Source organism: Stegastes partitus, unplaced genomic scaffold, assembly GCF_000690725.1.
Source record: "Stegastes partitus isolate 25-593 unplaced genomic scaffold, Stegastes_partitus-1.0.2 Scaffold654, whole genome shotgun sequence".
NCBI lineage: Eukaryota > Metazoa > Chordata > Actinopteri > Pomacentridae > Stegastes > Stegastes partitus.
Window position 1 is genome coordinate 212,947 of NW_007578385.1, and position 26,804 is coordinate 239,750.

At 43.8% G+C, this 26,804-nt stretch overlaps 2 protein-coding genes across 2 annotated transcripts; both read right to left on the minus strand.

Moving 5' to 3' along the window:
* Window positions 1–229: 229 nt before the first annotated feature.
* On the minus strand, window positions 230–3,070 carry LOC103363344 (zinc finger protein 2 homolog). Its single transcript, XM_008290069.1, has 3 exons — window positions 2,988–3,070; window positions 2,248–2,724; window positions 230–2,014 (listed from the first exon to the last, which is right to left on the minus strand). The coding sequence occupies exons 2-3, from the start codon at window positions 2,690–2,692 to the stop codon at window positions 630–632; spliced, it is 1,830 nt and encodes a 609-aa protein (XP_008288291.1). The 5' UTR covers window positions 2,693–2,724; window positions 2,988–3,070; the 3' UTR covers window positions 230–629.
* A 1,396-nt stretch (window positions 3,071–4,466) lies between these two features.
* Window positions 4,467–26,770, minus strand: megf8 (multiple EGF-like-domains 8). The gene is made up of 44 exons (XM_008290070.1): window positions 26,328–26,770; window positions 25,384–25,573; window positions 25,092–25,255; window positions 24,778–24,987; window positions 24,458–24,638; window positions 23,089–23,177; window positions 22,308–22,521; window positions 22,051–22,234; window positions 21,535–21,680; window positions 21,339–21,449; window positions 21,105–21,256; window positions 20,882–20,983; window positions 20,537–20,684; window positions 20,003–20,166; window positions 19,450–19,653; window positions 18,655–18,852; window positions 18,092–18,352; window positions 17,854–17,972; window positions 17,596–17,727; window positions 17,088–17,201; window positions 16,851–16,934; window positions 16,079–16,318; window positions 15,808–15,992; window positions 15,402–15,615; window positions 15,005–15,245; window positions 14,752–14,884; window positions 14,384–14,634; window positions 13,980–14,090; window positions 13,776–13,894; window positions 12,469–12,700; window positions 12,207–12,378; window positions 11,369–11,532; window positions 11,104–11,239; window positions 10,782–11,013; window positions 10,551–10,677; window positions 10,249–10,459; window positions 9,828–10,042; window positions 9,536–9,731; window positions 9,219–9,387; window positions 8,922–9,114; window positions 8,654–8,824; window positions 8,385–8,515; window positions 7,827–7,959; window positions 4,467–7,642 (listed from the first exon to the last, which is right to left on the minus strand). The coding sequence occupies exons 1-44, from the start codon at window positions 26,349–26,351 to the stop codon at window positions 6,143–6,145; spliced, it is 8,667 nt and encodes a 2,888-aa protein (XP_008288292.1). The 5' UTR covers window positions 26,352–26,770; the 3' UTR covers window positions 4,467–6,142.
* Between the last annotated feature and the right edge of the window lie 34 nt (window positions 26,771–26,804).

Consider the following 26,804-nt stretch of genomic DNA (forward strand, 5'->3'; position numbering starts at 1 on the left):
CTCACTTCAAAGTAAGCCCTCAGGACTCCTTCACTTATACTCAATGCTGCAGCAGTTATAAGAATCCTGCTTCTAAGAGCTGAAACACAAGAACTAAACTTTGTGAGTTTTTGTATTGAATCTGTTGATTTACAGCCATTCCTACGGGGGACATTAAAGGTGTGTCCACAAATGGTTCAAATATTTTGGCACTGCCCATTGACTCAGCACACACACAGCATTATGCATTCATCATATTATTTATTATATGTTTTTTTTTTTTACAGATTATTCAGCATTCGACAGTCAAAAAAAACCAAAATGACTCATTATCTGGACATCCTGCCGAACTCTGCCTCATGATATGTCACTCAAGCGTTCATTAGTGTCTTGTAAAACCGATTTAAACCTACCCTGGACAAACATCATATAAGTTCCATGCAATAACACTTTATTCAGTTAACGTTTCATAATAAGTTAAAACAATAAGTTGAGTCAAGAGGTTTACAGAAAGTTCATATAAATAATTACAGATATGAGTTTATACTTCAACACATTCATAAAAAACTAGCTGCAGGCTGTATACAGCTATTTTTAGTATACAGTACTTTAAATCAGGACTATCTTATGTACAGTCTTCTCAGGTGAGCTCAGCGACATTTAGCCACATGCCCAGAGAGATGGTGAGAGCGAGCAAACCTACGGAGGCAGTTGGGGCAGGAGTATGGCTTCTCCCCTGTGTGAGTTAACATGTGAGTTTTTAAATGGCCTGACAAGCGAAAGCTTTTTCCACATTCTTGGCATGTGTAAGGGCGCAAGTTAGTGTGGCTTCTCCTGTGCTTGCCCAGATCGCCAGAGGACGTGTATCGGCGGTGGCACTCTGGACACTCAAAGGGCTTTTCCCCAGAGTGTATCCTCTTATGCTTGACCAAGTCACCAGACTGAGTGAAACTCTTGTCGCATTCAGTGCATTTGTAGGGTCTCTCACCAGTGTGGGTGCGTTGGTGATTTCGTAGATGTGCAAGGCGGATAAACCTACTGCCACAGACCGTGCAATGGTAAGGCCGTTCTCCAGTGTGTGTCCGTAAGTGTATTTTCAGAGCCCCGAGATCTCCGATCTTCAACCCACAGTCCCCACACTGGTGAGCTTTCTCATTGGTGTGAAGTTTGGTGTGAACCCTCAGGTTTCTTTGAGTGTTAAAGCTCTTCCCGCACACGTTGCAGTGGAAGGGTCTCTCACTTGAATGCGTCCTCAAGTGAAGATCCAGGCTGGACTTGAATCCAAACTCCTTTCCGCATTCAGAGCAAGAATATTCCTTCTTGCCAGAGTGTGTGGTTAAGTGACACTTGAGGTGGTGTGATCTTAAAAAGGCCTTCTTGCATACCTGACATTTGTATGGCTTCTCCCCTGTGTGTATTTTCATGTGTTGCCGCCAGCCACTGCGCTCCACGAACCTCCTGCCACAATCCTTGCAGACAAACGGCCGGTCACCTGTGTGGGTGCGCATGTGATCCTCCAAACTTTGAGGCGTGCGCACCTTCTTGCCACATTCTGGACACTGTACACCAATATCCAGACAGATCGGTTTATCCTCAGATTCTGTGTTATCTGGTTCATGACATAAATGAGGCCCTTGACCCCACGTAGCTTTAAAACTCTTCCCACAATCGGCGCAACTGAGATGTCCCCCTCTAGTAACCACAGACATGTTGTGCCAGCGCTGGCAGTGGTTCTTCAGATTCTTCAGGTACTGGAAGCTGCGTGCACAGGTTGGGCAAGGGTGAAGCCTGCGGGGCGGGGCAGACGGGTGGACTTCACGTACGTGGTCCCGAAGGTGTACTTTAGAGTTGAAGGTGCTGCTGCAGACCGTGCAGGTGTGTTTGGGGATGAGGTTTAGTGTGCGGCTTGAGAGGCATTTTTTAAGTTTGGCAAGATACTGTTTCTGATGAACCCACTTCACGTGCTTCTCCAAGAAGTCCAAGTCGGTAAAGGAGACAGTGCAGTGAGGGCACGGGAAAAACTCGGACGATGATTCTGCACAGGAGAGAAAGACAGAGGGGGAGAAAAGAGAAAGAATTAATGTTTTCCTCGTTAAATATATACTGATTTAAAAAACAAAGCATCACAGAAAACTGTCCACCTCTGATATTTGTTAGTTTAAATAAAGAAAACCAACATGTTATGGAACAGTGCTCACAATAGGAAAGGTGAATAAGAATAACTACAAGCAGATTTAGTGTTTTTCTTTATAATCTGTTGTCTTCTACCTGTGCAGATATCCTCTCCTTCATCAAAATCCTCTGGGATGGGACCAACATCCTCTTCCTCCTCCTCCTCCTCACTGTCTCTCTCTTTTTTAATCCATGCCTCCGACTCCTCCTTGACAGCAGCTTCAGCGAATTCATATTCTGGCTGATGGTCAGAGTCGCACTCGCCCTTTATGTGTCCTTGTGGATCATTGTGAGCAGCTGTCACAACATCAGGTTTAGTGTCCAAACAGCTGGACGTGTCTCCATCAAGCTCCCCGCTGATCTCCTGTGAATGTGGTTCCTCCTTTATTCGGATGAGAAGACAATCTCCATTTGTTTGTGCTTGATGAGAAGAGTCCTCTGAGTATCCCTCCTGCTCTGATTCATACTCTGTTTTCACTGGGGGTGCATCCTGTCGTTTCTCTGCTCTCTTTGCTTTCTTCTTGGCAGATTTCATCTTCATGTTGTCACCATTAGATATTTGGTCTTAACGTGCTGTGGAGCAAAAGGGATATATTCACAAGGTGAGTATCTTACAAGATTAAAAAGTCACATACAAAGCAGTGTAAGAAAACCTAAAACAAGAGTTAAGTTAATCCTGTCTATTTTGGTCTACTGCTCTTAATGCTAGCTAACGTTAGCATCGCGGCTAAGCTATATAACAACAGCGTTAGCCTAGCAGCAGGCTAGGTGTGCGGCTCCTGGAGCTGCGCGGTTGTCAGAGTTCAGCTTTTGTCCGCTATAAACGAGACACTTACAGTTGTAAATCCAGCCGAAGTCGCTTTTTAAATATTTAAGCTAACGTTTAGTTGCTGGTTACATTAGTGTGTAGCGATAAAACAGCAGGGAAGGAGCTGCACACACTTCCTTTGGTTCTGGCCAACCAGCTAAGATCAGTGATGCTCATTTGACGCCCCCAGATGACTTTAAAGTGACAGCAGCGACAGTGGAGCATCTTTAAAGTAAACTTACCTTTACCTCGACTGAGTATCTATCTTAGGGTGACCATATATATATTTAATGAATTTTATTACAGTTTCCCGTAAAGACAACAAAAAAGGCACTGACAACAGAGTGTAACATAACTGCAGTCCTCCTCAAATGTATTCATACCCTTCCATTAAAGAAAAGGCAAAAGTCACAATAGTCACTCAAATAACAAGAAACTGAAAAAAGTAATAATAAATAAAAATTTACGAAATTATAATTTAGTGAAATACAACATAGCTTTTGAATTATGGTTGAAAAGAAACTTTAAAAAAATAAATAAATAAAACTGTCCAGGACAAATTAGCACTTTGCTGATGAGCAGTGGAGCAAAATACCTGTCAACAGGTGCAGAAGTCTAATTAAGAGTTACAGAAAACACTTGATTGCAGTGATTGGCTCAAAGGGTTGCTTAAAAAAGTATTAGTTTATGGGTCCCATCATGCTTGTTTGCTTGTTGTTGTTTTTTATATTTCTGTTGAACCACAATTCAGTTATGGAAAGATGCATTAGGAAACTAGAGGCCCACAGTGTGCTGCTGTCTGCACCAGATGTCAACAATAAACTGGTGATAAACTGAGGTTGGGTAGGATTCTTCCCAATAACTTACAGTAAGATAAGCTGAGACACTTAGATTAAGTCACACTAAAATAGAACATCTCTAACTGTACAAATCAATGACATCGGTTCAGATTTGGGGGGAAAAAATAAAAATGTTGGGTTCATTTAGGGGCTGCAAGGTGGAGCAGTGTTTAGTATCATTGCCTCGCAGCAAGATCGTCGGTTCGCATCCCCGTGAGGACATCCGGGATCTTTCTGCGTGGAGTTTGCATGTTCTCCCCGTGCAGCCTGGGTTCTCTCCGGGTTCTCCGGCTTCCTCCTACAAGGTCCAAAAACATGTTGAGGTTAATTGGTGATTCCAAATTGTCTGTAGGTGTGAATGTGAGTGTGCTTGGTTGTCTGTCTCTAAGTGTAGCCCTGTGATAGACTGGTGACCTGTCCATGGTGTCCTCTGCCTTCACCCTGAGTCAGCTGGGATAGACTCCAGCCCCCCATGACCCTAGTGAGGATCAAGCAGTGTTTAGATAATGGATGGATGGATGGATGAGTCATTTAGTGGTAAAAAAACAACATACATCTAACTTTAAAAAAAAAAAAATCTCATAACTGAACCCCCTTTTTGCCCAAGACACAGACATAAGGATTATTAGTCAGTCAGTAGTAATACAACATACAAAACACACACACAGTCATGTTCCACAGACTTTATTTCAGCTGACTCAAGACAGAATCTTCACGCAATCTTCTGTACAACACGGTTCCCTTCTTTGAAAACAAAAAAACAATCACAACGAAAGTTATGTACAAAAATAAAGTATGTTAAAAAAAAAAAAAAAAACCATACACAAAGATACAAGACAAAAAAAACCCAAACTGTATTAATGCTTATTGTGGATGGCTGCTATAAATAGTACAGTATTCATTTGAGCTTCAGTTTGCTTAATTATGCTGCAGTTCATGAAGAAATAAAAAAAATCTCTCATGTTTTAGTGTATTTGATAAGAAGCCAGTAGCATTCTGAGTTCGTCCATGACAACGTGTGTCATCTCAGGCTGGATGACACCCCTCTATCACATTTCACATGAATAATGGGGCTCATTGGCTCCACGCAGTGCAAAAAAGGAGAACAAAAACACTTACGTCAACAGTGAACAAGTAATTCAGTCGATAATGCTGTGTAATCTTCCCTTCTCTTCTCTCACCAGGAGAACTTTCTCATGTAACTCTTTCCACTCTCTCTGTAATTTCAACTGAGTAACATTTTTCCTGTTTTTTTTTCTCTTTAAAACCAAATCGTAGCTACAATTGGCGAATACAATCACCTAAGCAGACAAGTTGCCTGAAAAAAAAGCAGTCCAGCAAAACACGCCAAACACCAACATACATTTCACATAAACAAAATGTAATTAAATGTTGAAAAAGGACACATCATTTCTTCATTTTCATGGACGAGTTCTGTTGTCATTAAATTATTAGTGTCACTAATATTGAAAACATTATCCTTCAGCTGTTTTACAAGAAAACAAATCATGAAACAAAATGTAAAATGTTTTTTTTTTTTTTACATCTTCCAGGTGCTGCACCACAAACGTTTCCGTCACCACGAGTATTAAGTGTAAGCCGGTTGACTCACAGACAAGGCAAGAAGTGAAGGCAGATGAGCAGAAAGACAAATAATGTAACAGAGCAGGTGAACGAATATGCAAAAACATACTCAGGAGTCTGTTTAACAGAAACATGTAGCTTAGAAGCCTGCCGTATACTGAGTTACAATTATAAATCACTCATATGACTATGATATAAAAACCGTTTCACGAGCAACTTTGACTTTTTTTTCCTGCGCTGCACTGACAATCAAAATCTTGCACATTACGCTGAACCAATTCAAGTCTTTTGTTCTCAATGGCAATTTTTGATTGTCACTTTTTTGAGGTTTAAAGCACACATTGGTTCCAAAGCGAGCAGATGTATTTTATTTTTTTACACCCCTGTTGGTCAATGAGAATAATAGACTGACTGTTGAGTGTGCTCATACCTGTTCAGTGATCACAGACACGATGCGACATTATCTTTTTGATACGTATAGCAGTTGTAGTGCATTCTAGAGACAGCTGGCTTGGTCATGTGAAGCACTGAAATACAGTAAAGCAATACATAATACAATAAAAGACACTTATTGATTCATTATACAGTGTATGTACATCTCTGTTCAAAATGCTCAAGTTGACTCTGACATAATGCTTTCTTTTGGACTTTGCCTTGTGACTATGTTTCTTTCAAAAAGAAAAAGAAAAAATTAATTTACCATATATACCAAACACTTTACATACGTATTCCATCTCTCTTATATCTTTTGCTTGTTTACCTACATCGCCATAGTGGTCAGGTGCTGATGCCCTAGCAGTCCCTTGCGCCCTGCACCCGCCCCCGGATGCCCTCCTCCGTTGCCGTGGCCACAGTATTCCTGCAGGTTCTGACGCAAAGTAACCAGTGCAGAGCCCAGACAGGCACGATTTGGAGCCAGGACACCCCCGGGCAGCTGGAAGAGGACAGTGGCCACCCCAGCCATGCCATCATCTGTAGGCTCCAGAGTGATGGGCCCAACTTTAAAGGTGGAATATGAAAAGCCCATGAGCTGAGAGAGGAAAGGGTCAGAGCGGCAAAAGTGCTGGTAGCCGCTGTACGTGGATGGGTGGTGATGATGTGAGGCTGGGGTGCCAGCTGTGGTGCTGGCATAGTGATGGGTGTTCAAGTAGTGCAGTGGCAGGTGCTGCCCGCTGTTGCCCCCTCCACCCAAGGTAAGGTGATGGTGGTGGTGGGCTGTGGGTCCAGAGCCTGTATCATGTTTATAAGAGACAGCTCCTGCTCTACCCCTCTGGCCCACCACCACTCCACCCAACTTGCTCGTACGGGAATGAGCAAGCGATACAGTGCTGCCCCCCACCCCTCCACCAGCTGACGGCAGGTAGATGAGCTGAGGCTCCTCCGGCTCAAGGTATATGGTGAGTTTAGCAAAGGGCCTTGATGCCATTTTGGTCATCTCTTGGATGTGGCGACGCTGCTCCCGACGGAAGTCCAGGAACTGCTTGACTTTCCACAAGAGGACGCAGACAGACAGGAAAAGAAAAAAGCAAGAAAAAAACACAGAGAAGAAGACAAAAAGGTCGATGTGGGCTTGGTCCTGTCGCAGAAACAGCAGGCCTTGGGACTCTCCCTGTTTCTCGGCAGTTCCCACACCTCTGAGAGCGATGTAGAAGCGGCTGGATTTCAGGGAGTGCACCTCGTGGGGGAAGGTGATAACCACACGATCTCGAACACCACGGACAATCAGCACTGTCTGTGGTTTCCACACAGTGATGTAGGTAATGAGTCCTTCAGCACGCTCTTCTCTAATTTCTCTCTCTGACCCTGGGGGTTTTGCTTGCAGCTGCAATGGGTTGTGGGAGAGCACGGGACCTCCGAGGCTAGACGAGGTATTGGCCACAAACTTTATAGGGGATGGAGGTGAATCTTTATCCCCCCCTGTAGTTGTTCCCCGAGTCGCTGATTCCTCCTCGATCTTGATGGTGTGAATCCACGTGTGACGGTCAACATCCACGATGAAGGTGTCATGAGAGTTGGAAACATAGACTTCTACCTCACCAAAGGTTACATCAATGGTGACTCGAATATCCACATTGGTGAACTTTGGTTGGGCAGCAAAAAACACGGTGCGCCCCTTGGGCAGGTTCCGAATGGCAGGATAATGGAAGCAGTTGGTCTGGGATGTGGGGTCAAAGCAGCACTCGGTGTCCACGTTGAACTGACGATAGCACTGACGCCCATTCACGGGTGTGCCATTGAAGGAATCCTTGCACTTGGCACACTAAATGAAAGAGTAAAATAAAAACATGGTCAGCAAAACCAAGGAATTGACGCAAACTTTTTATTCTAGTATAAAAATTACTTAAAGCGAAGAAAATCCAAGGGTATCTACTGATACACTGTATAGAAAAATGTGTTGTCATCATTCTGCAAAGTGAAAACCCAGACCTCAGCTGTGTGCATACCTGTTGCCTGTAACAGTCTTTCCGGTCAGTCTGCGGGCTGCTGAGGCATGAGGAGGTCTCTGTGTTGTTCTGACAGGGGCAACCGGTACCATCGTGTTCACTACATGTGTCTGCATGACCATTACATTGACACCTGCAATGAAGAGGAAAAAAAACTTAGGAAACAAAGGAAAAACATCCAAAATGTGCATTTAAGCAATAGAACAAACAGAAAACTGTAGTGATAGGGTCTTAAAAGGAGCAGCTACTGTCAGAAAGACAGCTAGACAAAGAATAAGCGAGCTTTAATACAGCAGAGCCACTGGGCCCATGTGTGGCTCATTCAGCTGATGACCCTCATTCAGCCCGGTAAAAGAAAGGACAGAGACACCTAGTGTCTAGGTGGAGGGTCGTCACATATCGTATTAAGTCATCCAGATTATATCTGACAGACATGGTACTGCGTGTACCCAAAATAATATTGATTATTGACACTGCAAAACTTTCAAAAGCTTTATATAATTCTAAATATGATAAATAAGCATTTTTAGTTATAACTGCTCAGCAGACGTTACTCACTTCTCACACTTTCCCTGCAGCAGGAAGTAGCCACTGAGGCAGCTCTCACATTTGTCCCCGACGCTGTTGTTCTGGCAATTCACACACATTGCATTATCTTCTGTGGGACCCTCAGACACCCATTTCTGAATCTGAAAAAAAGAAAAATACAGATGGACCCCTGAAACTTACAAAGGAGTTAAAACAAAGACTGTGCACAAGCTGACTTACTGGTGTATTTGTTTTTGCATATAATTCAAGAGAAGGCCACAAGGGTTTCAGATACTTACGCTGTTAGGATCCAGAGGGAACAGCCGTGGGTTTTCAAGGGCCTTCTTATGTTCATCCCGAGACAGACACACAGCGCTGTTTCCCTTGCAAAACTCCCGACATGGATGACAAGTGCCGCCTCCCTTTGCAGAGCCCACAAACAGAGGCTTGCACTTCTCACAATGCTTACCCTGGAATTGGGGCCAAGAGAAATCAATATTCACGACTGAATAGGGGAAAAAAAACAATGTTTATGATGTGTGGCTGTATATTACCATAAGCACTTACTATGGTGTTATTGTGGCACTCAAGACAAACATCTGGCTTGTTAACACCAGCGCAGTTGCTGTGTTTGTTACAGCTGCACTGAGAAGAGCAGTTGTCCCCTACAAAGCCAAAGTGACACTGGCAAACTCCTGGGGACACACATGTCCCATTCACGCAGCCTTGTGCACACACTGGCTCACACTGACCAGAAACACTGTGGAGAAGGAAAACAAGTAGAGGAGATTTGTTTAAACGTGTCCATTAAAAACAAAGCACAAGCTGGGATTTTTTTTTTTTTCAACTATCCTCATAAAGTACCTGTTGAGGATGTAACCCTGTTTGCAGGTGCAGTGGTATCCCTGGGACAGGTCATGGCAGTCCTGAGTGCTGTTGCAGTGGTGATGGCCGTTAGCGCACTCATCCTCCTCGGGACAGTGGAGGAAAGACCAGCTGCTGTTTTTCAGGGGGCAAACTCCCTCACTCACACCTGGGAAAAGAAAAATGAACGGGGAGTGAATCAGTAATTAGAAATGCAGAAATGTAGCTAAATTATGTGAATAATGCAGCACTGGGTTTGTTACATCATGCAATGGCTGGCTTCTTTAACCCAACAAGAAAAACAAGATTTGTCTCACCATCAAGTCCTCCTTGCAGGCAGCGTCCAGCCCCATTGCCGCCCCGAGTAGCACACCAGCCACACTGAGGCCTGGCAATGCACTGGGAGCACTGGTTGAGCTGGGAGCACTGGGGAGAGCACGAGTCCCCCCCAGACAGCAATCTACCGCACTGGCCTGCCTCGCATCGGAGGGGCACAAAAGACGGGCTCATGCACTGCAGGAAGAGGACAGAAGTTTGCTGTATACGAACAGTATTTGATTAAATTTAAAACTCAAAATACTTTGCAAAGTTCAAGCTCTCCAATCTTACCTGCTGCAAAGCCATACTCCACACACAGTGCTGCCAACCCCCATCAGAGCCTCTGGAGCCCAGACAGAGGCTGCAGTTATGGAGACTGTGGCAAGGAGGAGGGCATGGCAGAGGAGGAGATGACTCCACCTGCATGGGTGAGACATTGAGCAGAGCGTAGCTGAAACACGTCCAGTCATAAGTGGGATTCACACTCAGGATGCGCCTCGTCTCGCCTGGAGGAAGAAGTAAACATTTTTCAGTGAAAATGAGAACAAACGTGCCCTAAACTATAATTTACCCAATAATGAATCCATATGCTGCTGGCTGTGGTGTCCATAGTATTGAAATCAAACACTAGTGCTTTTAATACCATTTTCACATGGAAAAAGTAATCTTTAGCGACAGAGGGAATACTAATTCAACACCATAAGCTGTGTACCTGTGCGTTTGAACTGTCGAGTCCACATGCATTTTCCAGATGCGGTACACTTGGGGCAGTCAGAGGCCTCACAGCTCGTCTCAGTGCAGTTGCTGGACAGGAAAATCTCTCTCTGGTTGATCCGACAGTCGTGCTCAGACGTACAGCTGACAGAGCTGCTGATACAAGCCCCTTCTGGACAGTTTGTGCACCACTTACACTGTAATGCAGACTGGGAAATTTTTATAAAAAACAGATTTTAGTTGACAGTATTCATCTCTTTGAGCTGCTGACTGTGTTAGGGTATGTGCGTCACACGTTACCTGTGACTGACTGGAGAATGTTTTAGGATGTCGGGCGAGACATTCGCTGCAGGTCTTCAGTCTTCGGCACTGATCTGGTTGACGAGGGGTTGGGGAACAGGGAGACTGTCCAGGGAAGCAGCCCATTCTAATGGAGAAGGAAGGGCAGAATTGCAAGTTGGACATATTTCATTTAGTAGCTTCAGATAACATCAAGCTCAAGAACAGAGTTGATTTCAGCAAAACTGTTACCTCTCTGCAATATCGGACGAAGCACAGGTTCCTCCACACCAGACGCAGCTGCCTGTGGTGGTGTTGCAGGTCTCGGGTGTGGGTAGCAGGGCACAAGGGTCCGAGGGTACAGACAAGGTTAGAAGCCTGCCCAACGTGACCCCATTGAAGCCTCCCGACAGGAAAAGACGACCACCCCAGCTTGTCATGGCAAGAGATACGGAGCGGTTTACTGGATCTCCTACAGCTGAGACTAAAGGGGAGAAATAAAAGAATGGTTAGATTGTTGTTTGTTAAATTAGGATTTATCACTTAACATGCAGCTAGACGTCAAACCAGTCACCTGGTTGTATCCAGGTGTTGCAGTTAATCTGGTACAGAGACACAGAGTTACTGTAATCTTCAGCTTCTGTCCTCCCGCCGACAATGACCATGGTGTCTTTGATCAAGGCCGCGGCATGGAAGAAACGGGACAGGGGCTACGTAGCAAAGAGAAGATACAGCAAGAATAGGTGAGTTATCTTTGTACAGTGGCAGGGCACAGAATAACACCTTGGACTGAGGAGTTGTTAAAGGGTGACAGAGACTAGATGAGCTCAGTTTCTTACCTTATTACCCTGTGAGGGGACCAGCAGGGACCAGGTGAGGTTAGGATAATACAGACTGTAGAGCTCGCCTGATGGCTCCACTGTCTCCACATGAAAGCGGTAGCCTCCAAAGACATAGATGGCATCGGTCTGTTCGTGGTAGACTGCTGAGTGGCCATATAATCCTGATTGACAAACACATAAGGTAGAACAGGTTTACAGGCAGAAAATAGTGAGTTTGCTGTATTTATAATTGTGTTGTCTGTTTTTTATATTTTTTTCAAAATGTGATGTTTTGCATGTATTTATGCTGGGGTACACAGTAATCTTTGGCATCACCGGGCAAGAAATTCCTTAATCACCTTTTAATAAATAGTAGTTAAAGTGGTCTTGATAAGAAACAAAACTTGTGCACCTTCTTTTGGCTCCATTTTCAGAAAATCTAGCCCACAACAGAAGACTTTAGCCAACAACAGGGCCTTCATCCAGAGCAGGTAAGACAATATGAAGAGCAACAAAGCCAGTGATGAGACCGAGACGTGGTGCAATTAGTCTGACAGAACATTATTCACTCAGGAGAGTGTGGTTCCAATCCTGTGTGAAGCCTCAACTAAGCATTTAGCTTGACCATTTTTACATGTTTGAGACGTGTGCCTTTGCCCATGCTTGTCTGGTGGGCAAACAGACAGGGGAGAGGGAAGAGCTGCAGCAGGAGGACTCTATTTTCAAATTCTGACAGTTAGTTGTTGCCTTCTCCAGATTTCTGCCTATCCCAGATTTAGGTGGTGCATCAGTAAAAAAAAAAAAAAGACTGACCAATTGAAAACAACGTCACAACTTAACAAAATGCATCATAAACCTGTAGGTGGTGTGCCAGTGTGGAGGGCAATGGTCCAGTTTCCAGAATGAGGGCTGAACTCGAGCAGATGGTGGTTGAAGCCATTCTCTGGAGAATAACCTCCAATCAATAATACAGAAGAGTCTCGACGTACGGTTAAGGTGTGACCTGCCACTGGGGGCAGCACTGAGCTCTGTCAGAGGGAGAAGAAAATGCAGTTGGTTTGAGGTAAAATTCAGATTTTTCTGATATTTCGTTTTTCTATAATAAGTCAAATTCTGACCTTGTGTTCTCGCCAGACTAGACTGCTGAGATTGAGACTCCAGGTATCCGTGGCGACACCGTTTTGAGTGACACCGCCTACTACCAACATGAAGTTGTGACTGGCTCCGTGGCCTCCAGAGTCATGACTGGTCAGCAGGGCAGAGGCGTGGTGGTAGCGAGCGCTGGGAGTCGAGCCTTCTTCCACGGAGCTTGTCAACATTTGGGTCCAACGATGTTCTAACACAGAATATCTACACCAACCAGTGGAAATATGTTATTATACACACACAGACAGAGCATTGCACTATATACACAAAATGCAATAATACCTAAAAATTCTGTAACATGAAAACCACTCAAAACCTGACGTTTAAGACCCTCTCAGACATGGATCATAACTGGCTTCATTGACATGACGGCATTGTAGTAATTCAAACATAGGTCAATTTCTTTAATGTTCCTCACAGCTGTACTCAGACATACACACCACAGGGCTCTTAACATCTTTTGAGGAAAAATGACATTCAGTACTGGTAAGTATCATGATTCTTTAAGCTGTGAGAGTCTGTTTTCATTGCAGTAAGGTTTTATTATTTTGAACATTTTATTTTGTTGGGCTGAAAGGTGAATCGGTGGTTAGCACTGTTGCCTCGCAGCAACAAGGTTGCCGATTCGCGTCCCAATGAGGACACCTGGGATCTTTCTGCATGGAGTTTGCATGTTCTTCCTGTGCAGCGTGGGTTCTCTCCGGGTTCTCCGGCTTCCTCCCACAAGGTCCAAAAACATGTTGAGGTTAATTGGTGATTCTAAATTGTCCATAGGTGTGAATGTGAGTGTGCTTGGTTGTCTGTCTCTAAGTGTAGCCCTGTGATAGACTGGTGACCTGTCCAGGGTGTCCCCTGCCTTCACCCTAAGTCAGCTGGGATCGGCTCCAGCCAACTGCGACCCTAGTGAGGATTAAGTGGTGTATAGATAATGGATGGATTTTATTTTGTTCCCTAATAGATTTAAAATTGTAGAGCAAAGTGTGTGAAAAATGTGTTGTGATTTTGGCACACAAACTCTGATGTTTTTGGTAGAGTTGCTGAAACGTGGAAAAATCCGTCCCTAAATCACTTAAACTACTGCTGCTTGTGTGTATTTTTCTGTTAATGTGACTGTTCATTTCAGACTTGTGCCGTGTTGAAAGAGATATGGAAATTAGTCCGACCTGGATGCAGTTGATCCATTTAGTTGTCGTCAGATTAACAGAACACAGCGCATGTCTGAAAGGGGTATTACAATCCTGTAGTTTAAGTATGTATATACTCAGGTTACACTTCTTACCTGTACACATTTCCCAGAATGCCCTCTGAGAGAGAAAGCCCTCCATACATCCAGAGGTTGCCCTGTGGTCCAGACACCAGAGAGTGTCCCATCCTGTGGAGGAACCTGTGGGCTTGGTTCTGTGAAACAAGAGTATGTATGAATTTGAGGTTGTGTGTGGTTTTGTGTGTGCAGATGTGTGTGTTTGTTTTGAGTTATCCCTACCACAGTCAGTTGTGTGTCCAGCAGTGTTTCCCAAACCAAGCTGTTTGAGTCCCGAGGAACAGAACAGTCGGAGCCAGCCCAGTTGTCTGAGCACACACACACTCCAAGAGACTAAGACAAACAAAATGTGATGGTTAGCCATGTACATGACCATATGTTCTCTCATTTTTAGTTTTTTAAAAATTCTGAATTTTCAAGGTGAACTGTTGAAATATTGTCTCAGTAATATGAACAAGAATCATGATTGTACACCCTAATATAATTTTAGACAGTACACAACTACATTAATGTGTTGTGTTATAGTATGCTGTCAAACACTTCTGGTCCTCGAAATAAATGATCCTTTTGTCAACTGGAAAATTTTGCTAAAGGTAAACTTTTTTACAGATTGTCACAACTCTTACTATATTACAAGCTCCTCTTCCTTCTGCTATCCCACAATCCTGAGGACACATGGGCCGGTCGCAGTGCGGTCCCCCATATCCCTGCGAGCATTGGCAGAGCCCACCGTGACACTGGCCTCCACTTGGACACACAGATGATCGCTCTTCACCGTCATCGGAGCTCTGGTGACACCGCCGTACCCAGAAAGAAGCATTGAAGCCTTGAGGCTTGTTTGAAGAGACGTTAGCTTCAAAGTAGACGGAGATCACACCTAATGGTAGAAGAGAGGATACAATATTGTTAACGTAACTTTAACCTGCCTACTGCAAATCATGCGTTTATTCGTGAATAGGTATATTTTTTTTAATCGTTTAAGTCTGAAGCAAACCTGAGGTGGCCTCCACTGTCACAGGCTGAGTCCTTGTGGTGCCACAAAACGCTCCTATTAGGTTGTGATCAGAATGTACAACTCCATTGCCCAGAAAACGAGGAAGCCCATCAAACACATAGACATATGAGCTCTGCAAAAGTAAACATATTGAGTGTAATGAACACATATGAAGAAATACTGACAATGTTAGATGTTAAAGAGTAGGTAACCTGTTAATTTATGTGTGTCATTAGATCATGTTTGTACTCACTTCACAATGTGTATGGGAATCTGGGTGTAGAGTGAGGGCTACTGGGGGACAGAGCTGTCTGGGCAGACAAGGCGCCAGGTTCTCAGTCACAGAAAGAACCCACAGACAATGAGATAGTCCTCCCTTCCCCTCTGTGCCACTCCGCCATCCCAAAGAGGAGGAAAGAGGGATTGCGGAGGAGGAGGTGGATGAGAGTAGGACAGAACGGCCCTGGCACTGACGGTAGCATGTGCCGTTGTTCCTAGATGTCAGGACAGACGAGTAACGATGAAAGAATCAGAATATACTAAAATCAACAAAAGGTATGTCCAATATCTTTCTATAGAATCCACTTAGTTCAGACACAAGAAAAAAAAAAGTACACTACTCTTAAGCTGTGTGGTTAGGATCTCCTTACCTTGGGTCTCCGTAGTAACCAGGCAGGCAGGACTCACAGTGTGGTCCCTGAGTGTTGTGGGTGCAGTAGCACTGGCCTGTCTGGTTGTGACAGTATCCTCGGAGAGGGTCGCCATGTCCATTACACTCACAAGGAACACAGCCGCCGCCACCAGCCAGGGCTGAGCCAAAGCTACCTGGACGGCAGTGCTCACAGTGAGGCCCTGTCGTCCAATCTGAAAGACAGCAGAAGAACGAATGAACATCACCGGACAAAGAGTCAACCAATAAATAGCCTGATACCTCTGGTCTTTCAAAAAGGAACAATTGGACATGAAGTTTCAGTTTAGTGAATTGTGAATACATTTAAAACAAAAAAAATAACAGCAAGACAGGAATGTACTTAAATTAATCTACTCAAGTCTCACCCTGGCATTCATCACAGATCCCTGGAGCAGTAATACAGGTGGAGTGGAAGTTGCAGCCACAGTCTACATCACATTCAACACCACTCAGAACTAGAGTGGCGGGATCAGATGTCCAGCCCAGGGAACATTCACACTCAAACCGTGGGCTGCCGCTGCATTGACCCTCACGACACTCATTGTAACAACTGTGGGCAGAAAAAAATATTATGTTCTCTTCCCAGATTTACAAAAAGCAAAGAAGACTATTATGTTTGCAGGCCAAGACACTTACGTCTGGTTGCAGTGCAGTGTGCCGTCCCCTGTGTATCCCCTCTCACAGTGGCACTCGTAAGAGGTGGGAGTGTTGATGCAGGTGGCGAAAGGGTGACAGTTGTGGAGACCTAGCCTGCATTCCTCTACATCAGGGCATGTGGGGTAGGACCAGATCGCATCTTGCTCTTCGTCATCCAAATGTTCCAGTTCCATCTCCATTTCCAAGGGCCGTGGTGGGGCTGATGTCTGGGGCTCAGGGCTGGAGCGGCAGGACAAGGAGACATGAAGTTAAGAGATATATTGTATGTAGCCATCCACCCATCCACAGTAAAGTTGTTAACACTTTTAAGGTATCTAAAGACTTCAGAAAATCCAGTCATTATCAAGAAACAAACATGTAAAACAATTGTTTGTAAAAATAGATAGAACTGATTAGACCAACAGTACTTAGACTGAGATGAGTTTACTTGCAAATGAGTCTTGCTAAAGTTGAGTGAAAAAAAAAAAGATTCTAAAATACACAATAAAAGCAAAGAGTCTGTTAAGATGTACTAATTAATGTTATATTATAACCCCTTTGGCCTCATTAATGTTTCAGTAATTTTATTGTGAAAAACAAGTTAAGGATCCTCTTCAAGGACTAAAACATTTAACAAGTGAGAAACACTCCATTCCCCATATTTCAAGTCTAACATAACCCACAGCACAAAAGCTGTAGAAAAAACTGCTGATAAGAAGTCATATGCTCAACCACAGCTTACAACACGACAGTGTAAAAACAGGAATCTTACTTAGCAGCCCGTGCTTCAGCTACAGCCACACTGCAGTTATACACGGATGGATCGTCCATTCCTGCCCAGTCTCCCCTCAAACATCTGAAAAGATAGATGGAGAACATGGAACAAATGCAAAGAAAACACAATAAAAACAATGACTATTAACATACCAGCACCTTGATAATACAAAGGATGGGGTGCCATATGTACTTTTTCAGTATACTTTTCTTGCTACATATCTACCATACTTACTTTCCAATAGTGGGATTGTTGTAGTCACCACACCAGCCACACTGGAATGTTCGCAGGCAGTCTGTGCACGTGTTTAAAGCTGAACACTGCTTACACTGGGGAACTGAGTGAACACTGACAAGCAAAAGAAGAAATAATAAAAACATTTGGCTATTGATCTACGGTTCAGTTTAAGTCATATATTACACCTACAGGTTTATGCTTACATAATTTGAGTGTACTGCTAAATGTGTTCAAGCTGAAATCAGTAACTCTAACAAGAGTTGAGGTTAGTGCACCGTTCAGAGTGTAAGCATTTGGAGACATTTTTTTTTTTTTGCTCTTCAAAGTCTGTGCACAACCAATTTGTAATAAAAAAGTGCCAAGTCTCATCTTTAAATTGAGTTAATTTACAGCAACACTGAAAGAATTGTGTGCGACATATTCTAAACTATTTGCACAAGTTATTATTTGTAACAAATCTTAAAAGAATAAAAAATAAAAAGTCTGAAAAATGTCCTCATTTTACCTGTCGTACCAGTCCCTGCACTCTCCATAGGGGTATTTTGTGAGGTAGGCAGCAAAATAGAAGCAGGCCTGGGCTGATTCACACCATGCACACTGGCTGGAGTTAGAGAGGCACTCACCACATGTTTTTCTCCTTTACAAGAAAAAAAGGGGAGGACAATAAAAGTGGGTCATATGTTCTTGTTGAAACCATGCATGATCTGAAACAACCCAATTAAAAAAAACAAAAACAAACTGTTAGTAATGTTTTTCAACTCACTGGTTACAGACTTTAGGACAGCCTCTTGGGTCACGTATGGATCCATCTAGTCTGCCCCGTCGACTGCACTGGTAGTCACCTTTCTTGCTGGAGTTTATCTGCCACTCGCAATAAGGATCCTGCAGGCCAAGAAATGACATGAGTCAAGAAAGCCCCTGTTCGAAATTAAGCGATACAATATCTGCAGCATAGTGACACTTGATGTCGAAAACCTTTGAGGGGGCTATCTATGTCGTACCTGAGTACAAGCAGAGCAGTCTCTGTACTCCTCACACAAGGTGCAGTGCTGGGGTGCCAACAGCAGATGGCGCTGACCTTCTCCCTTGCCTTCCCCCTTGTCCCCCTCAGGGCAGAGTTCGAGGTCTGGGCTTTCCCGCAGCAGGCAGCGGGACAAAGACGGGCACCAGCCACAAGACTGGTCAGACAAACAGGCCAGGCAGGACATGTACCCTACACAGGAACCTGAGCGGTAGGGCTCTAAGAACAGGAAGGAGATCTCCTAGAAGGAGGACAAGTAAAGAGGACATGATGTAAACACGAGGTAAGGCTATTTAATGAGAATAATGCCACACATAAATTTCATTTTTTCCCACTTCCGTAATTTGCACGGATTTAAACTTGTTGTTTATGTTTGCCCTCTGGGCATGGTTCATGTATGCTGGCTGTTGTTTGAATTACATAATCTCAGTCTTGTTATTGAAATGCCAAACCTCATGCTCTGCTTTTGTAACTCAAGAAGGCTTATTGTGCAAGCTAACTCTCTTTGCTGTTGTACAGAAGTTTCACTGTGCCAGTACTCACACTCCCTCCAGGCAATGTTCTGTTCCAAATCAGGGCCATCTCACTGGTCTGTCCTGAACCTGAGTTGTTAAGGTAGCCCTCAGCTTGGACAAGGTAATGGTTGCCCCGAGTCAGGTTAGAGAACAGTCTACTCCCATCCGTCCGAGCCAACAGCTTCAGCTCCTTTTCCTGCTGGGCTGCCCAGCGACCCACCACCTCCTGATCAGCCAGTTTGATGTTGTATTAAAAAGAAGAGAAAAAGAAAGAATGGAGAGGGGTTAGGTAACAATACATGTAATAAATATTTCTGACATATAATTTAACATATAGCAAAAAGCTGTTGGAATATATCAGCATTCCAACAATGTCTAAAACGTAATATTCTACGATAAAGGTGTTAAATTACAATGATGTCATTCTATAATCTATTAACAATAGCCATTGTTTCATATGGGCGGTAGGGGCGGGGGGTTTCAAGACCCATCACTTCGGCCGAAGAAATTATCAGAAGACGTACAGTCTTGCTGTCAAGTGAGGTTGATGTAATTTATGGCAAACACAGACTTAGCTCAGGCTAAAACAGATACATAAAGGATGGATTATTGTATATTTATATTGTATTTTTTACCTCACACTTATTACCTTCCAGTAGTTACAATGTTATTCCATGTGGGACAATAATTACTAAATGATGTCTACTGAAAATTTCATTACCTTGTGTAGAAAAACTAATCTTGTTAATGTCAGACAAAAAAAATGTATTAATTTATTGAGTAAAAGACACAGTCTCTATTGCTGACATGTACTTGTTCTTACCAGCTGGCTGGAGTTGGGCCCTGATGCCATTCGAGCCTCAAAGTGGAGCCTCTGGATGCGAGCCCACATAGAGACAGTCTCTGTAGGAGGGGGTGCAGGTGGTGGCCCCCCCCACAATGGGTGAATGAAGCCTCTGAACTGTAGGGCTACGTCCATTTCTGTGGTTGGGCTAAGTATGATGGTAGTGCTGCGGAGGATGGACACCTGGTGGAGGGGTGAAGAGGTGGGAGGACAGTGGAGGGTGGATGGAAGTGGAGAAACATCAACAGAAGCACTATTCTTTGAAAACTGCTCTATAAGTTTAAAAGTGTAGTTGAAATGAGTAGCAAAACAAACAGAGATAGTAAAAAAAGAGAGGTGAGCATTTCAGTCAAGAGATTAAAAAAGCCAAGAGGAATAAACAATAAGCAACACAATCATAATATTCAAGTTGGAGAACTGCAGTGGAGTCAAAGCAATATTGGAGGAAGGAAGGAGGAATAAGTGCAAGCAGAGAGGGAAGTTGTTACAATCACAACTAGTACAGTTTTTATTTAAGATTTGGACTCCGTACCTTGTCAGGCTGGGAGTCGTTGCGGGGGTGCTGGAAGGTGAGCAGGTGCAGTCCCGGGACATAGTTCTCGGTGCGACAGGAGTGGAGGGAGGTTAGGAAAAGGGTACGCTCCCCCCACCAGCCGTACGCCCCTGAGATCTGGTCCACACGGCACGCACTTCGCTCTGTGAGACCGAGAGGGAGAGGTCAGCACACAAAGAACATATCTGACCTCTTAAAAACTCATAATACAGCAGTTTCCTACAGCGTACCACTGTACTGAAAAGGGTGCGATCTGTGACTCTTGTGTGACGTGTGTTCAGAAGGAGTAAAATGACATGACCTCACTGCATCAAAAGAAGCATGCGACTGGACAGGCAAGTCAAATCACGGTCTGATTAGCCTGTCCAATCTCAGCTGAGTGTAGTCAAATCACTGTACTTCATGTGTGAAACACACCCAGCACGGGTCCAGTCCCTCCCATGTCAACTCCCAACATCTTTTTTGTTTATATTTTTTATTATTTGCCCTCCTTCCTCCCTCCCTGGCTCTCACCTGACACTGGTAGGCAGGACTCATTCTGAACACACCAGCCAAATTCACCAGGGGCACGGGCCAGAGAAGCTGGAGTGCCACTGAACACCAGACAGGACTGGCAGTCGGACAGGAAGCGAGCGAGGCCCAAGCAACCGGTGCTGCCACACTGTGAGCAGAAAACAGAGGTTATACACTGCAACTGTGATCCAGACAGACATTCATACACATCAAAGAAAAGGAAAAAAAAACTAGATGTCTACTAATATAGGGATATAACTATAAAACATTTTAAACTATTTTTCAATTGGTATGAATCAGTCAAAGTGAAAGAAAACCACAAGGCTGCTTTGAGGGAAGTGTTACCGGGTTAGTAGGTTGGTACTCTCGACAGCGGCCTTCACACCAGCTGCACTCGGGGTTCTTAAGGCACATACTTTCATCTAGTGCCTCAGCGCAAACAGCGTCCTGGTGAGGAAACACACACATGTATATATACAATTAGGTTATTGCCAGATGCACTTCTTTTTTTCCCGACATTCTCCCAGTTTTCCAAGTTATATATGACTTTCAATTCACTTCCACTCACCCTATCTCCTTGATCGCTATTGACAAAGAGTGGAACTTTGTAGGCCACAAGGTCTCCACGGGCAACACCACTGTAGCCCCCAGCAACCAGCAATACTCGTCCCTCCATCACAGCAGCAACATGTGAATAACGTCCCCTCACAGCGTCACCACCTAAGAAAAACAGGAACGTTTAGTATCGACTACCAAGAAGCTATTTCAATACAGCTTAGAAAAACAGTCTAAAAGAACTCACTGAGTAGCCATCTCTCCCCAGCAGACACCCACTGGTGACAACCCAAGTGGTAAAAGAAGATCTCCTCATCATAGCACTTCTCCTCTTGGTAGTGAATATGTACATTCCCTCCTGAAAGAGAAAAACAGAAAAGACGTAAATATACACAGGGCTGCACTGACTACAATACTTAGTTCACTGATTTCACGGTTCTCACCATAGACAACCATGTAGTTTCCAATGACTGTGGCTGAGTGGAAAGCCCTCTCTCTTGGACCAGTCGTTGGGAAACGGGAACGAAAAGATGTCCAAAAGCGCTTCTCCACGTGGAACACATCGGTGTTGTTCACCCTCACACTAAACCTGAGAAAAACATACAGCACATTCAACATACTATTAGTATCTAGAAAGATATGTTTTTTATCTTCACTTGTTAGATAATTATTCAAAATTCTGTTCTTTATTTTCTAGTCTTTTTATGGAGTACATAATTCACAATGATTCACAAGTTTTTCCACAGGAATCATCTTTCATCTAATCCAATTCAACAAAACATAAAAAATATTATATGTGTAGAGGGATAGTACATCTACAGCCCTAAAACAAAAAGACACACTCCAAAACATGTCAACAAACTGTAACACTTCCTCATTTCCAACCACAAATGGAACACTGTACATGGTTTTTTCCCCTCTAGTTGTACTATTGTATCCATTATGCATAAGGTGCGTACCTGGCAGTGGTAGGCCTGTGACCTCCATAGACAAGCAGTGTTTTGGAAGGGCTGTGAAACACCATGGAGTGGCCAGCTGTGGCCGGAGGCTTCCCACCAGTGGGCTGAACTGCCTCCCACCGCCCAGAGCCATGCAGGCCGAACCGATACAGAGAAGAGGAAAACATATCCTCCTCGGTGCGACCTGGAAAATAAGTTGACGTAAGAAAGCCAATCCAAACACAGAAAGCAAAGTGGCACTACTATGTCAAACCCACCTCCAAATACATAGAGATAACTGTCGACTACAGCTGCAGCATGATTAGCCAGTCTGGGAGCTCCATTTGAATTAGAAAAGCCAAGCTGTTGCCAGTCATCCTTGAGCGGCCGGTACATCCAGACATCACTGGCCAGGGAGCCGTTGGCTAGCTCTCCACCAAAGATGACCATATTACCCATATACTCTACAGCTGTGTGGGAATGTCGAGCCACCTGCAAACACAGGATAGAAAGAAACAGAACAGAGGAGTTACAAATAAGTGAGAACACATTTGCATGCGATGCAGTAACTTGATTATAAAACTGTTATTACCACACTTGAGCACTAATGCTATTTCTGCCCTAACACATGTTAACCACATCTAGCATATTTTAAGTGTTTTCATAATATGAAACTGAGACTGAGGTGCTTTTTGCAATGTATTTTGATTGACAACACAGCAAGAGGATTTTAAAAAAATAATAGGCTCTTGTATCTCAATTGTACAAATAATGGAATTACCAGCAGAAGAAACCACTTTTCTGAGACTGGTATATTCCAACTTGAGTTTAAGCAACATTTCTGCGAATTCTGGCTGTGTTAAAAGGGTTTCTCTAAAAACATTCTCCACATGAGAGAAACTAGGTTTGCTGCTTACATTACATTGTAAAGATCAGTTTACTGTGGACAACTCATAGTAACCAGGTCACTTGCATGCATGGTAATTGAGCAACGGAGTTGCAAAAAGAGGAAGAAGCTAAATAGATGCATGTTGGAGTGTATATCCACTAACCACTTACAGGAGAGTGACCGTAAGACCTGCTTTCCCATTGGTTGGATGTAAAGTTGTATTTAATCAGGTCACCGAGAGCTCTGTTCAGATCAAATCCTGCAGGGAAGATAAGTAAAAACACTTTCAAATACCATCAAAGAATACGAGTCAAATAGAGGACAGAAGAAAAAAAAACAAAAGACAGTAATATTATGTTTGGCAGGGCTCCAGACTAACATTTTCACCGGTGCGACAAACTTCCTCATTTCGCCCTACTTCCTACTTCACAGGCAAAACATATGACTAGCTGAACATTTGCTTATCAATAGACACTACAATTTAACGATGTTGCCTAAACGCCCCACAGTGCAGACTGCAGTAGCTGCTGCTAGCTGCTGGCAAATTACATTAAAAATAGGTAGAATAGTTCCAGTGCCACATTTGTCCAAGATGAAACTCAGTGATTTTTTTCTTTTCTGTGCACAGAAAAAACAGGGAATGTAAGTATGCTCTGTTTTTCAAGAGAAGATCGAATTTGTAAGCGTAAATACGGCAGTACACTCGAGATATGACAGTACTACTTTACACCACTGTGGTTAACACAGCAGCTTCCTGTGATGGTTACAGCGACACTAACGCAGCTTCATGACCATCATGCACTCAGACCAATGCGACCACTTGAAATTTGAACTCGCACACTTTTTAAAAAGGTTGCAAACATGTTCAAAATGATCGCAGTATGGAGTCCTGTTTGGTAAAAATCTAACCTTTAAATCAGTGGTTCTCAAACTAGGGGTCGCGACCCCAATGGGGGTCCCAAGATAACTTCAGGGGGTTGCCAGATCATTGTAAAAAAAATCGAATAAAGCCTACATTTATCAAATAAATCTGTATTAGGGCTGTCAAAATTAAAAGTGTATACTTCTTCCCACTCCCTTTTGTTATTATTATGATTTGATTATGTGATATTATTACTCTTTTTTAATGCTCTTTTTAAAATAATTTTCTTTCGTTTTTATATTTTTTTCCCTTTCGTTTGTTCGAAATATATTCAATTCATTCAAAAGAAGATTAACATGTTAATGTAAAGAGATTAATCTGTGGAATGAACACATTAATTTTTAACATTAATGCATGAACAACACAGTTATTACTCATGCCATATTAAAAATTCAACTTGGGGGGGTCACAAACACAAACTTATGTTATGCTGGGGGTCGTGGCTCAAAAAGTTTGAGAACCACTGCTTTAAATGGAAGTTATTTTTAACTGCTAGAATTTAGTTAGAATTAGTTAGAATTTCATAAAGCCACAAAAGAATGAAAGACATCTAACTTAGAGGTGTGTTAAAAAGAGCATGGAGGTTGAATTTGAATCTGACAGTATGCCACTCTCACCGCCAAACAAGTACATGGCTCCAGTGGAGGACAGGTACACGCCAGCAGAACCAGTCCTGGGAGGTGTGTAGGGGTTTTCCTCACTTACGTGCCACCACTGCCCTGCCCCACTGTCATCATGGAGACCAAGCTGGCAGCTGTGCCCCAGGAAGCCTGGGTTACACAGACAGCGCTCTCCTTTCTGAGAGAAAAACACGGAAAGTAAATTATCAACTTTTCATGAAACAGCACAACTACCTGAATAAGTCAAGGCTTATCTAGTGAAACACAAGTGACCCTTCAGACTGTGGTTATTAAATATCCCCTTTCTTGACGCTCACCTTGTCACAATGGCCATTCACAGAACAAGTCTGGGAGCACAGAGGAGTTGTACAAGACGCTCCTCCCCAACCCTGATGACAGTGGCACTTTAAAGTCGAGGAATCACAGCGGCCATGACCGCCACAGGCTCCAGGGCACAAAGAGAAGGTGTACGTAGCATTGAAACCCAGAAGGTTGTAATTAGCATCACTGAAGAGATGAAGCAGCATCTGGAACAAGGAAATTGAACAGTGAGCACAAGTCATATTTGCTTTCGACAGACTGCAAATGCTAATTAGACTGGAGTTTAGTTTATGATGTCTTAATTGGTTACCTTGCCAGACTTGGCTTCAATGGGCTGAGGCAAAGTGTTGCCACTCAGACTGGCTAAAAGAGGGCTCTGGTAGGAGTCTCCATCATACACAAACAGGTAGTCATAGGTACACTCCGTATCCATGAAGGTGAAATTCAAGACAATGCGGTGGTTGTTGCTGGGAGCTGGAAGACAGTGAAATGGTGGTGACTATCAGTGTGGTTAAACGAAACTAGCAATCATTCCTGCTGGAAAATTACTCATCTAATGGGTGTAAGTTACTCGCTAACAACCAGTTTTGCACTCGTTCTACCTTTGATAAGCCACTCGCAGTTCCCGTTGACAGAGTAGTTTCCTGGTCCATCTGTGACATAGCCCGGTGGTCCCCTGAACACCTGCCTGTGGCCCTTACAGTCTCCTGCTTGGCACATAGGTGATTCCGCCACCAGCAGAACCACCAGGATGAAGGAGACAGGAAGGGGGGAGGCCATCACTGGCACTGCCTGATGGCGAGAGGGGAAAAAGGGTGGAGTTGAATTGGCTCTGATGTGACTAGACAGATCACAACCTTAAATACCGGTCTGGGGGGTAAACACTGTTGTAAATGTGTGGTCCAATCTCTCAGATATGACTATCTGATCTGCTACAAATTAACTATGCTAGCTGGATAGAAACAATTGCTTCTAATGGAAATCCAAAAGTCATGCAGTGTGCTGGTCCTCTAAGTAACTTCGTTTGGCCCTTGCAATGCACCACCCTCAATTTCCTTCTTGCAGTCTGACCTCACTTGCAAGAGTCTATGCGACACTTGTGTAAAAGGACATGCCATTCACACTGCACGACTAAAAAAACTTACAGATGACCAACTTGCGATGCTTACTGGGCATTGCAAAGCTCAGGGGCAGCTTCAGGAGAAGAAAACAGTATTTCGGATGCAGCTAACTGTTAGCCCTACACACACTTACATACATGGTAGCTTGCAAACGTTACCAGTGCAACACTCAAAAAAGCAATCACGACATGAAACGACGTTGCATTACATACAAAAATCCTTCCTAACACATCTTTGTTATTAATGTCGTTTCTTACGTGCAGCTGGCTCTAAGATAACACCTCGAATTAGCAACAAGGGGCTCTCCGCAGGCTATCACAACAAAGCTAACGGAAAGGGTCTCTAGGCTAAGCTAGCTAACAAAACAGCGTTAAAAGCCGGGGGGCCGTTAGCTTGGTCAGTAACCACATTTGCAACATACTCACCAATTCCCGTCTCTTTGGCCGCATGGTAATTTACATTTTCGGTGGTCCTTTATACGTTAGCTACCACACGAGCTAACGTATCGCTTGTAAGGGCTGGAAAAAACTGACAGCTAGCTAAATTAGCCAGTGGCTAGCGACTCGGACTCACTGCGGAGGACGACCAGCGACTGGAACTACAACACGGTGCGCTAGTTCGTTAGCTAGCTAGCTAGCTAGCCGTCCAGATGCGCAGTCGTCAGTGGCTGCAGAGTCAACCAGGGTAAGTCATTCCTAAGAGTAATTCTTTATTATGTAATAACGACCCTAAAACTACGAAAGTACGCCAATGAGAAATGCTGCCAGCCAGCAACGAAGCGTTCCAGCAGCACCGACAAGCCTCCTGCGGTCCATGTTAGGGACGGACGCCGCTGTTTTGGTGTTTATGGCTGGATACCCGTAACCGGTGGTTGCCAACACAAAAGAAAGCGCTGTGAGGGG

What these genes read in the sequence shown, in the direction of transcription:
- LOC103363344 (XM_008290069.1), bottom strand. Translation starts at nt 2,692, where the DNA reads ATGAAGATGAAATCTGCCAAGAAGAAAGCAAAGAGAGCAGAGAAACGA. An exon ending in AGGAGAGGATATCTGCACAG is followed by an intron (nt 2,015 to 2,247) that starts GTAGAAGACAAC and finishes TCTCCTGTGCAG; the next exon opens with AATCATCGTCCGAGTTTTTC.
- megf8 (XM_008290070.1), bottom strand. Translation starts at nt 26,351, where the DNA reads ATGCGGCCAAAGAGACGGGAATTG. An exon ending in AACAATCCCACTATTGGAAA is followed by an intron (nt 16,935 to 17,087) that starts GTAAGTATGGTA and finishes CTATCTTTTCAG; the next exon opens with ATGTTTGAGGGGAGACTGGG. An exon ending in TCGACAGTTCAAACGCACAG is followed by an intron (nt 10,043 to 10,248) that starts GTACACAGCTTA and finishes TTCTTCCTCCAG; the next exon opens with GCGAGACGAGGCGCATCCTG.